We start from the raw sequence: 12,655 nt of genomic DNA, 5'->3' as shown, positions 1-12,655 counted from the left end.
AGCCGTTATGGGGACAACACAAACTAGGGATCTGCAAAACATCCAACTGTAACAAAAAGCAGTAAAAGGAAACTTACATAAGCACATACATGAAACTACACGTGAACTCGTTTGTTAAGCGTTTGTTAACTTAAACGTTTTCAGTTTCAAACCTTACATCCTTTAAGATGGCCACCCAGAGTCAGGTTCAGGTGCTGCTGGACTGTGAGTGAAACATGTTCTTGCTCCTATAGAAATCTCAAAAGTATTTGCTTTAGACCTGCCCAAGTCTGAAGGTCTTTTGCCTAAATGGCAGCTCGTAGTCGCTACAATGGCTGTGTTCAACACCATTCAGAACTTTGCGACACTAAAGCTGACCCGCAGGCTCTATGCCCGTGTTCCATCTTCCTCAAGTACATATTCTTTCATTAGTGCCACGAGGTGACTCGCGCTTATCTTGTCTTTCCAGTAACAGCACTTCAGGCCCGAACGTTTGCAGTTTGGACATTAACATCTGCAGTCATACGGGGATATGCTGCATACAATATCAACAACAAAACGTGTGTTTGGTCTCTTCATACGAACTCACAGTCATTAACTTCGGACATGACCTTTAGCATTTATGATATGGCTCTCCTCACATACCTTATCGCATTCGGGCACTTCACCTCTGAGATCTGCTTCTTCCGTACGGCTAAAATCAATATACCTGTCCTGAGCCCTGTGATTGTCTCCAGTAAGCGTGCCTTGATGATATTCATTACGGATGCTTACTAGCAACCCTACAGCTGCATCTCTGATTTGGATGCTGAAACAGTATGATTTCTATGTCGCAACTTGACCTGTGTATATGACGAGTGCTGAGGATACCGATGCCATGTGTTTGATTCCTCGAGGTAGTGGAGATTGCCAATTGAATTGATATGCAGGCCATTGAGTTCCGTGGCAATAGTCGGCCAATGAAGGTTGAGGTACGATAGCTCACCCCCGCTCGCGGCCATCCTGTTACCCCATTCATTCTATGATCATCTATGAGACGTGGCATGTATCAACCTCTAACTGCTCGCCAAGCCTGAATGGTAACTGATAATGATACCAATCCTGTGGCCAAATGCGCATTAAAAGCGTATTTTGGAGGAATGCCAGCGCAACAAGCAGCCAATGAAGCGTCATCGTCGCACTCGTTTGCGGGAAAGCTTATCGGATTGCATCATTATCTGTGGATTGATTGCATGAGAGTCGAGTGGAAGCAACGATGATACGTGGAATGTGGTGTGACAGCTAAACATGTCAATGTATGGCGCCAGCGATCGTTTCATAAGACAATGCAGTCAATGATGGCGCAAGTAGAAACGCCGGACCAGCAAACGAAATGATGGTATCAAATTATCCGTGGCAGTAGTCAAGTCGCTTTAGATTAGGGCGTGTGATTTGGTAGGTCCAGTACTGTGAGGAAGGAGACCTATTGCGACTTGATGTTGTGACGTCGCGCCCGCACCCATTCCACCGATCTGGGCCGATGGATGAGCCGAAATTCCATACCAGAAGATCCGTCGGTGCGAGGAGTCCGCTAGAAAAAAGTCTGGGCGGGGTAATAAGACTGGCCTAGCAAGAGCTCATTAACAAATTTGTACCTACCGTGAGTCTGAACTCTATACCTAGCCTTCAAATCAATATAGTAAAAATCATGAATTGACCTTGTTGCTGGCGGTTTTTGACTATTGATTCCGAAAACGTAAGAATGATCGGGTCGTGATTTCCCCCGCATTACATAATTGGGGTCATTGTAAAAAGGGATTGCCGAGCAGTATATAAGTACTCTGTTCCACATTCTTCAATTGTCACTCCATTCCGCGTAATCCCTTTCCTTGCCATGTCCGCTGTACTGCAATACCCACCTGAACTCCTATTTACTATATGCGAATATATCTATGCCGCAGGCTTACCACCTTCCGAGTTTGCCAGTTCTCTCGATCCACTCGCAATTGGCGAGTTTGGTACCCCAACTGCTTTACCCTCTTCTATGCCACCACCAAACTGGAGCGAGCCAGAAGCACGTAAAACACTTTCTCGTCTCTGCTTGGTGAACCATGCTTGGTATGAAGCTGCCAAGCCATGGCTCTGGCAAAAAATCGAGGTCCGTCTCCCTAGGAGCTGGCTTGCTTTGCTCGACGAGATCACCGATACCGAAGACGATGAAAAGGCTGCTTTGGCAGTTACACAATCTATTCAGGCAGCCACTCACGCTGCTCTAGCTAGTACTGTGCGTACAGGCGCATCTTCAGACGAGGATGCAGCTAGGAGATGGAAGGAATGCATCATGGAGTCCTTGACTGGCCCAGATGGTTCCATTCCCCCTGAGCTGTTGACGCCTCCAGCATCTCGTGACCCGAGTCCCAGACGTCTCAGGCCGAAGAGCAAAAGTCCTGCTCGCTGGAAGATTATGAGGACAATCAGTGATGCCGTTCAAAATGTTATGGATCTTGCTGAACCTGGTGTTTATGGTAAGTCACGTATTGTTTTACTCCACGTTATGAAATAACATTGTGTCTGTAGTTCCGAGACTTCACGATCCTCGCCCTGGTCGGTTTGTCAGGCATCTAGACTTCAACCACTTTCGTACCATCGGAATGCGTCGTTCCGTAGAAGATACTGCAACTAGCCGTTTCGTGACCGGTGAACGCGTCGAAGCTCTTCTCAAGGTTTGACATCTTGACATCATTCACCATTCGTTCACTAACTAACCACCTATGCAGGAACTTCCAAACCTAATTGCTTTTGGTGCTACGGAGTACATGGATGGTGCTCTGTCGCTGCCCGTTCTGAATGAACTTTTGCTTCGTGGTTCTGCCTCCAGAGGAGGCGGTCGCCCTACCCGTGGACGAGGAATCGCGGTGGACGATCCAGAAGAAGATGATCGCGAAAGAAGGAGAGACTGCAAGGACCTTCAGGCTATGGACCTTACTGGCTGCGTCAGCGCAGTTTTCGTCAGCGCCCTGACAGACTTTGTCAACACGCATCTTCTTCATGAGGATGAACACTCTAGTGGAAGTGACGATGAAGGTCGACGTCAGATTAGACGTGCTCGTGCTCGATTTATGCAAGAGGAGCCACTCACGTTCCCAGGGCTTCAGCGCCTTGGACTTCGTGGTGTGAAATCGATTCAACCTCGGATTCTGATGCCTTTCGTCCTCGCGTTCCCTTCCCTTACTCACCTTGACCTTTCTGCTACCCGAGTCACACCGGAATTACTCACTGCTATTGGGGGCTCAACCGTTCGCCTGCGTTCGCTTGCTCTGGCCCGGTGTGTACACCTCACTGGGCTTAGTATTAGGGATTTCCTCGTTCGTGCACCGGCCGCTGCGAAAATCCAGGAACTAACGCTATACGGCGATCGAACATTCCCGTCTCCGCTCACTGCGGATGATCTCACTGAAATAATAACTTCCGCGCCGTGTTTCACCTCTGGTGAACTTACCTACCTCGACCTCTCAAGCGCACCCGTGTCTAGAGAGCTCCTCATTGACGTCTGCAAACCGCAACCGAAGCTGCGGTCGCTTGGTCTATCATATATTCCTGATCTTGAATTAGACGTCATCGCTCAATTTTTAAAGAGCAAGGCTGTCAATGTCGAGGTGCTTACGCTTGTGTCTACTAGCCCCGATTTAGATTGGGGCAGGGCCGGACCTGGGATGGGTGCCCCTCGAGGCTCGGCACAACAGGCGACGATTGCTTTACACTCTCGAATTATCGGGCCGCTGTGCACGCCCCCCTACATGTCCACTCTACGTTCGCAGACGGTTGTAATACCTCCTTCTCCTACACGACTTCGGGTGATTGAGCTGTCCGTACCCACTCTCGCTGCCCTCGGTGCTGGCGCTGGGACGTGGAGAATAATAAGAAGTAAAGGTGGTCGAGGCTGGTATGTCGACACAGCCAGTGGCTGGGTCGGAGCCGGACTCCAGCGGAACCTTCCCCAAGCGCACCCCTTCCGGGTTCAAATGTGCCGCCTGGCAGATGCCAACGGGAACGTAAACAGCGGAGTTGGATGGCATGCGAGGAAGATGGAAGTGAGTGCTTACTCATCATGTCCGATGGGAACGGAGTCGCTGACTATCTTGTATTGCGTTATAGGTTCTGCATGGCTGTGGCATGTTGGGACGTGAGGATGGCCTGTATGGTGCTGTTTCGTTTGCTTACCAGGGATAGTTTGACGTTGTCTGATCCACGTTCGTGTTTTTCCGTTACCTGCCGTTGACGGCTCTATAAGCATTGCGTTGTATGTATTTGAACGGACTCCAGGAGCAGTGTCTGTGTGACGTTTGTACCTTGCCAACGCTAAAGTTTCAGAACGATCGAGAGTCCGAGAGAGCCGAGGGCTAGAATCGTTTGCACCATTTCCTTATGATAATCTTTAATCACAGGCTTCGTACGCTTCGACATTATTTAGAGTCGTGTTTATGTACTTAGCCCTTAGAATTGTTCCCAATCAAACTAGGCTGGTATCTGGTTATCATTGTGCGAACTCGTATTCTACCTTGTGCCGCCATCTAAAGTCTAAACAACTTCTACCTGCCGTCACATATTTTTTAACCTTCTCCAAGCCTTTCTCTTCTTTTACCAACCGCTATCGCTTCGTCACTCAGTCAACTGGTCTGGCCCACCACGTTCTACAACAGTGACAACCGAACGCCCTAAACATGTCCCAAACAACTCAATACAACTTGCGCTCGCGCACTCGCGCTAGAGCTAGCTCGTTGTCAACTCCTGCTAGTGTGAAGAACCTTAAAGTAAGTGAGGCTTTCGGGAATCTCGTCGTTAACCTACTCTCTAGCTCTCAAACTCTGGCGGAGGGCCCCGGCCCCAAAGCTGAGCTGCCCGACTCTATTGAGTCCCCGTTGACCTCTTCGGGGCGATCTTTCGAGGTCGAAAAAGAGAGTCCATCCGCTTTACGACCCGTCCGCTCGTATAGCGACGTGGTCAGAGCGAGTAGCCCTGCCCGTGACCATCAGGTTGGGCAGGAGAGTAATATATCCCTAGATGCTGTAACAGGCATCGCCCTTGACGATGATGTCAACGTATTGGACCATAAAACAAGGGAATACACTACCTTCGAGACGGCGAGTGAACGAAGCGAAGTCACGAGTGACAACGACGACGGTGATAGCCGTCCGTGGACTACGGTCGACAAGAAAGGTCGCCGTAAGCATAAACCTAAAGGGAAAGCACCCGAAAGACCACAGGATCTATCGAGTGAGCAGAGGGCCGCTGTTGAGACAGCGAGGAAGCGGCTTACCTCGAAGGAACGAGAGCTGTGTGCCCGACGTGAGGAAAGTCTTAGTCGACGTGAGGAGACCACAACGACACCCGGATTAGAGATCCGGGGAGCAGGACCCTCGAAGGGGAAGGGTATGGACCCCAGAAACTGGGGAGCCCTCGTCGAGGAAGAGGAGATCAATCTCGAGGAGCAAAGAGCTGCCCTCGAATCCTACAGAAAAGCTAAAGATATAGCTAATGAGTCTGAAGAAAACTCGGACCAGGAGGAGCAGGAAGAACCTGCTAACCGAAATCGTGCCCCACTGAAGCCCACCGGGTGGATGGATGTGTTCCTCGAAACGGAACGACGGAACAAGGCCGTTGAAGCTGCAGTGGCTATAACCGAGGAACGACTCCGTAAGGAGTACGAGGAAAGGATCCGAAAGATAGTCCAGCCTCGCGTTCCCTCCAAAGGAAACACAGACCCGGTAACTCGGATGGTGGATAAGGTGGTGAAGCCCACCAGTAGAAAGCAGGCACGGAGGAAAACGCCCCAAGCCATGGAGCCTGTGGGTCAAGTAGCCCCGAAATCGTATATCGGACAAGCACTGGGACGTCTTGGGAAAGACGACGATGACGACGATGATTCGTCATCAAGCTCCAGCTCCGAATCCAGTAGTTCGAGCTCGACAAGCTCAAGCAGCGACGACGCTAGAAAGAAACGAAAGAAAAGGTCTAAAAAGGGCCATAAGAATAGAACAACCTTGAAGCCCATCCCACCTACATCGTATGATGGGGCCGTGGATTCTAGGGCGTTCCATCGGTTTATAACCGAGGGAACGGCCTATGTGGAGGATGGACGAGTGAAATTGTCAAAGAAAGTCTTCATACTTTCACATTTCCTGAAAGGGAAAGCTCATGAATTTTACATACGAGAAATATCAGGAGACCCTTACCGATGGCGTCTTCGAGAGTTCTTTACCGAAATGTTTAACTACTGTTTCCCTATAAACTTTAGAACGAAACAGCGGGAGAAATTGAAACGATGCTTTCAAAACGACAAACCTGTGAGAGATTACATCTACGAGCTCAATGAGCTCTGGAATATGATTGGAGACGTAGATGAGCGGGATCGCGTGACCCGTTTATGGACTGGGCTGAATACTGAGATTCAGCAAGAACTTTGGAAAAAGGAATTAAACCCGGAAATATCTACCTTCAAAGAGGTACAATCTGCGGCGGAAATTATAGAAATCGCGCATTCAGTCCCCTTAGGGAAGGATAAACGGCTAGGCCGCAAGGATAAGCCTACCACGGTAGAGGTGTCCAGTGCTTCCACCTCGCTGAAGGGTGCAGCACCCTCTAGGAGGTTCAGAGGGGGGAGAAAACCACGCGGGGACAACTCGAACGTCCGGCGCGGGGAAAAGCCCAGGGCACCATTCAGGGATCCTGCGAGAACACCACAATATCCGCCGAGTGGTGGTAATCCCAACTGACACCTCAAAAAGAGGGGGTCGAAGCGCAGATGCTATAAGCCCAGCCGAACGAGAGCGTCGGAGGGCGGAAGGCAGGTGCTTTATATGTGGGGAGCTGGGGCATGTGTCAAGGCAATGTCCCAAGAATACCCATGTAAAATCTGACTCACCCAATAAGCCACCGGGGATCCCCAGCTATGGGATTCATGTTGGACCAAGCGATGAGGAACGAATGCGCAGGTTGGCGGACGTTAGTGAACCACCAGATGACGTGTTCCTGGGGTCCGTTGGACTATTTATGGAGGACATCTCCGAACTTGGTTCCGAGGACGAAACAGATGCTGAGGTCCCTGATTATGATAACCGGCCCTCAGTAACGAGGTTCAGAGACCCCATTGCGAGGCGAGTTGAGGACCGCTTGCAGGGGATAAAATTCCCGGGTGATGAGAGTAGTGGAACTGACCACATGACTACCTGGAATGATCCAGATAGGTTCAGTGTCGGGGAATATGACAACGATGCTTACTTTATAATGGACTACCACCATGGACGGAACAACCTAGGGTTGGTAGTACCTCGGTTCAAACTCGAGGATCCGAACTATCGAGTGGATAGAGCATACTGGATGTACCTCGGGGAGTTCTTTGGGTATGGTAAGACTCGGCTGCGAAATATGGAGGTAAAACGCACCAATAAAGCGGCACCCATGGGAACACCCATAGAGGACAGACTGGTATGGTGGTTAAAGGAGTTTATATCTCCAACCGGGGAGGTCTGGACCTCCGCAAAGGGACCTAGGTTCACCTGCACTCGGGTTAGTGACAGTGAATATGAGATAGTGGATCACTCACTGGCCTTCACCACGCGACTATCGAGGGATCGAGTGCTGGAATGGGATTGGAATCCCGCGCGATGGTATAAGCGCCAAATACGTAATGCTGCGTTCCAGCTACAAAACGATGCGTTGTCAGCGAATGATGGGCAATATGAAGGACTTACGGAGTTGTTCGACTCGAGAGCCAAAATACAACAGATGCCTATCTGGCAACCTGACGAGCAGTGGGAGTGTGCTGTAAATGGGGTACAGGTAGCCCAGGGCACCTACCCAGCCCTTCAACGAAACTCAGCGACAACGCGAGACATAGCCCGGGCCATACCGAAGCCAGTTGTCGTCATAGTGCATGTGAATGGCCGCCCAGCAAGGGCTTTGATTGACACTGGTTCCTTAGCGGACTTTATTTCGTTAACCACCGCAGAGCAGTTGAAATGTCGTCTAACGGTGCTAGAGAAACCGTTAACGATCCAGCTGGCAGTCCAAGGATCCCGGTCGAAAGTGAACTATGGGACAAACGTGAGGTTCCAATATCAGGGAACAGACTATCAACGATACTTCGATGTGATCAACTTACAGAACTACGACCTGATATTAGGAACCCCTTTTCTCTATCAGCACGGTGTTACCGTGGGCTTTAACCCGCCACTCGTGATACTGGAGCACGTCAGACCCCTGCCTTTGAAGGGCGAAGGGGTTACCACACTGGCTTCACGGGCAGCGGACGTCGTCAACGACGAAGTGGAACAGACTCGAGACCTGTTGCGAAAATTAGCCAGTCCACTGTGCGCCAAAGCCTCGGAGACGTCATTACCTCCATTGCGAGCCATAAACCACACTGTCCCGCTTATCGACGAGTCCAAAATCTATCCTTGGCGCCCTTCACGTTGTCCTGAGCCTATGAGACCTCAATGGGCCGAGAAACGACGAGCGTACTTGGCCTCTGGAAGGTGGGAGATGACCAGTGCGGGGAACACGGTCCCGATGCTCTTTATCAGGAAACCCGGGACTGATCGACTGCGCACGGTAGTTGATCTCCGTGAGCGTAATAAGAACACGAGGAAATTAACCTCACCATTACCCGATATGGAGGGAATCTTGAGGCGAGTGGCCCGGAAGCCCTACCGATCCTTGATGGACGGGCAGGACGCTTATGAACAGATTCGGGTGGTGCCCGAGCACGTGTCCCGAACGGCAATGACTACCCCCGATGGCAATATGGTTAGTCACGTTTTACAACAGGGTGATTGCAACGCCCCTGCTACTTACCAAGCGGTGATGAACCACTTATTTGGAGAACATATCGGGATCTTCATGGACGTCTATTTGGACGATATTATTATATATTCCGATACACTCGAGGAGCATATTGAACATGTACGTACCATAGTTGACATACTGGACCGTGAACAGCTCTATTTGAGCGAAAAGAAGCTGAAATTCTTGGAGCCTGTAATGCGGATCCTAGGAAGGGTTGTCAGCAGCGAAGGGATCAGCATGGACCAAGAAAAAGTGGACAAAGTCCTCAGTTGGAAGGCCCCGATAAATCGGGATCTATGCAGGGGGTTCATAGGTGCCGTGGGCTACCTCGCCGACGATATTTATCGTGTACGAATCCCCCTGGGAGTATTGTCAGCAGTATGCGGTGACAGCGTACCTTTTCGTTGGACCGAAACGGAACAGCGGGCGTTTGATGAGGTCAAACGGTATGTGTCAGCGTGCGCTGGACACAACCGCGTCCCTTTGGTCTATGGACCAGGTACTCCACCAGTGTGGATGATGACCGATGCCTGTCCCACGGGTGTGGGAGGCGTGATTGCTCAAGGCGCACAGTGGCAAACAGCGAAAATTGCCGCGTTTTATTCGGCGAAGTTAATTCAGCCCAGCGTAACTACTGCTGTGCATGAGCAGGAGCTATTAGCAGGTGTGGAGACCATGTTGAGACACCGGGACATCCTACAAGGATGCCCCTTTGTGTGGCTTACCGATCATAAAAGCTTGATTTACATTCTGAATCAGAAAAACCTTTCTGGGCGTCAAGCCCGTTGGATGGAAAAAATCGGGGAGTTCGATTTCACTGTCGAATATGTGCCAGGAGCGCACAACGTGCTACCCGATGCCTTGTCAAGGATGTACGACTTCGATCCTGTGGGTACTGTGCGTGCAGTTAGCGAGTACGTCACTCATGACGACGATGCTCCACCTACTGATGTCTCTGACATCATCAGCATGCCAGTGTTGGTGGGGGATGAGGCCAGGGCAGAAGCTCCTAGGCGGAGCACCAGGATAGCTGCCAAGGGTCTGGGTCCTGTACTACCGGGGACGGGCTGGGGACAGCCTGGTGACGAGCGTGTGGGGCGGAAGCCGCGGTTATCCATGGTCTTTCCACCAAAGAAAGCCGCCGTACAGGCCAGGGAGGAGGCCACATGGAAGGTCTTGAATGGTGCTGCCAGCGATCTGGGAGTAGACCTGGTAGGGTCTAGGGTTGGTCAGGTTGGCAGCCCACCGATGACGGTTAACGTACCACGCCAGCGGGCTGCGAAACCTGTGGTGGAGCCCGCTGAAACCGGAAGGCCGGAAACTTCCGCGGAATTCGCCAAGAGGATGCGTGGACACTTCGTGTTGAAGGGTCCTCGCGCGTTGCTTGAGGATCCTGCCCCACGAATGGAAGGGGGGGTGCAGAGAAACAAAGCTATGCAAAACGAAAGTCCTATCAGCGAAGGACAGACTGTTAGCGAGGAACAAATCCCAGTCACTTACCCTCACGAGACGGGACTATTGGACCAGATGAGGGGCCAGTACGAGGGAGACGCCATGTTCAAGAAGGTGCTTGAATCACCCAAAGAGTTTCGAAATTTTGAACTGAAGGACGGATTGATCAGAATCAAATTGAAAGACAGAGTCGCTCTGTGCATACCAGATATAAAGGTAGAGGGACGGCGACTGATTGAGGTCATAATAGACCAAGCGCATTCCCTACTAGCACATCTAGGGGCTGATAAAACCCTTTCGTACTTACGAGACCACGTCTGGTGGAAGACGATGGTCTCAGATGTGCGGGCATTCTGCCAAACCTGCACCACATGTCAGCGCAGCAAACCCTCTAATCAAAAACCGTATGGGTTGTTGAACTCACCATCTGTGCCCTCCCAGCCATGGGAGGCCATTGGCGTCGACTTCCTGGGGCCATTGCCCACTTCTAAAGACAGGAACGGCGAATACGACGAGATAACAGTCGTTATCGATCTTTTGACGTCGATGGTGCACTTGGTTCCGAGTAGAACCACGTATACGGCAAAGGACATCGCAGAGCTAATGTTCGCCGAAGTCTATAAATATCATGGACTTCCTAAGGCTATTATTAGCGACCGTGACGTATTATTTACGAGTAATTTTTGGACTCACTTGAACAAACTAATCGGTGTGCAGCTAAGAATGTCCAGCGCGTATCACCCCCAGACGGATGGTGCTACGGAACGGGCCAATAGGACCATTGGCCAGATGCTAAGGTCTTGTGTGGCGCCAAACCAGCGGGATTGGGTAGCGAAACTGCCCGCTATTGAATTCGCGATAAATCTCGCCAAGTCTGAAACAACCGAAACCTCACCTTTCCTAGCGAATGGAAGGTTGCCAAGGTCCATGATATGGGAAACGGCGGGACCTAGTGAATACCCAGGAGTAAGAGCCTTCGCTCAGAAAATGAAAACCGCTATAATGGCAGCGCATGACGCTGTAATAGGTGCGAGAGTTAAACAGACGCACGAGGCTAACAAACACCGAAGAACGTGTCCGTTAGTAACAGGAGACTTGGTGTACGTGTCTACCAAAAATATCTCCTTACCTAAAGGAACCGCGAGGAAGCTTACGCCCAAGTACGTGGGACCTTACAAAATCGTCGAGGATTTCCGCAATAACTCCTACAAGTTGGAGCTACCTAGTCGACTTAGACAACGGGGTATTCATCCTGTTTTCCACTCTTCGTACTTACGAATTCATGTTCCCAACGATGATCGCCTCTTTCCTGGGCGGTTGGAAACGCAAATAGCGGACTTCGAAGAATCTGAGTCGGAGTGGGCCATCGAACGGATAGTGTCTCACTCGGGGAAGCGTGCTGACGCTATGTTTGAAATTCGTTGGAAAAGCGGTGATGTTACTTGGCTGCCCTATGAGCGGGTGGAGGACTTGGACGTACTAAAAGATTATTTTGCAGTCCTGGGCATAGACAATGTCTCAGATCTGGAGGACGGACCCGGGATTGCTCCAGCAGGAGATTCCCTGGTGTCAGTAGGACACCTAGCACCGAGCGATCGACCCTATAAAGGTTGTATTGTCGACCCTTCCTCCTCAAGATCTTCCTTTCCCTTCACCACCGACAATTCACTCCTACTCTTCTCGTGCCATCTGGAACAGACAGGCCAAATGGCACCCCTTCTTACGCGTATTGGCGCTCGCCGATTTACTCTCCCTAACGGTCTCGGCAATGGAGACCTGATGGTAGTTATTGACATGCTACGCGCTTACCTCGAACACGATGCCCATTTACGAGCGGCCACAGCCGCAGATCGGGCTACACCTGCGGGGTATGGGGACTTCGCTCTATCCTTTAACATGATGCAAACTACCAACGCGCTCCCTTCTCGCTTCGCTGAAGAAAACACCAGCGGACCCCAGATCGCAGGTCCTTCCCCATCATTTACCGACCTTGTCGGCGAGGATATTCCTCCCGCGCGTAACACCACTCCTGTCCCACCACTTCCCGAAGGTGGACGTTGGCTTAACCCCCACCGCGTAGAGTTGATGGAAGAAGCCCTTTGGAGGAACATGGAGACTACCAAACGACAGCGTGAATGGCGCGAACGCAACATTGCTGAACGCAAAGCGGCCAAACGCTCTCGTCATACCATCAGCGGTTCGTCTTCTCCCCAGACTGAGGCCGGGCCTAGCCGTGCATTCCCTAGCCCATCCTCTCGTCATAACCATTCCTCTCAAATTAACTCCCCTCGCACTACCGACTCTCGTACCCAGATGCGTATGGAAATCGATGACGAAGACGAGTCGGATCCCAAGTCCGGAAAGGACGCGGATGGAGCTGCCGAGAAGAGCCCTTCCAAGT

The 12,655-nt window shown here is 51.0% G+C and overlaps 3 protein-coding genes across 3 annotated transcripts; all 3 read left to right on the top strand.

Moving 5' to 3' along the window:
- Nucleotides 1-33: 33 nt before the first annotated feature.
- Nucleotides 34-938, top strand: DEU56DRAFT_292923 (Erg28-like protein). Its single transcript, XM_041345513.1, has 5 exons — nucleotides 34-204; nucleotides 258-392; nucleotides 449-539; nucleotides 597-715; nucleotides 768-938. Exons 1-5 carry the CDS (start codon nucleotides 168-170, stop codon nucleotides 818-820), a joined length of 435 nt encoding a protein of 144 aa, XP_041209360.1. The 5' UTR covers nucleotides 34-167; the 3' UTR covers nucleotides 821-938.
- An 881-nt stretch (nucleotides 939-1,819) lies between these two features.
- DEU56DRAFT_798578 (uncharacterized protein) lies at nucleotides 1,820-4,464 on the top strand. The gene is made up of 4 exons (XM_041353004.1): nucleotides 1,820-2,483; nucleotides 2,536-2,681; nucleotides 2,736-4,049; nucleotides 4,114-4,464. The coding sequence occupies exons 1-4, from the start codon at nucleotides 1,853-1,855 to the stop codon at nucleotides 4,186-4,188; spliced, it is 2,166 nt and encodes a 721-aa protein (XP_041209359.1). The 5' UTR covers nucleotides 1,820-1,852; the 3' UTR covers nucleotides 4,189-4,464.
- DEU56DRAFT_798567 (uncharacterized protein) lies at nucleotides 4,465-6,392 on the top strand. Its single transcript, XM_041353003.1, has 2 exons — nucleotides 4,465-5,970; nucleotides 6,020-6,392. Exons 1-2 carry the CDS (start codon nucleotides 4,680-4,682, stop codon nucleotides 6,064-6,066), a joined length of 1,338 nt encoding a protein of 445 aa, XP_041209358.1. The 5' UTR covers nucleotides 4,465-4,679; the 3' UTR covers nucleotides 6,067-6,392.
- The last annotated feature ends 6,263 nt before the right edge of the window (nucleotides 6,393-12,655 follow it).

This window comes from Suillus clintonianus, assembly GCF_016758775.1.
Source record: "Suillus clintonianus strain FC179 chromosome Unknown DEU56scaffold_28, whole genome shotgun sequence".
Taxonomy (NCBI): Eukaryota; Fungi; Basidiomycota; class Agaricomycetes; order Boletales; family Suillaceae; genus Suillus; species Suillus clintonianus.
Note: the sequence above shows the minus strand (reverse complement) of the source record. Positions and strands in the feature narration are given on the sequence as shown.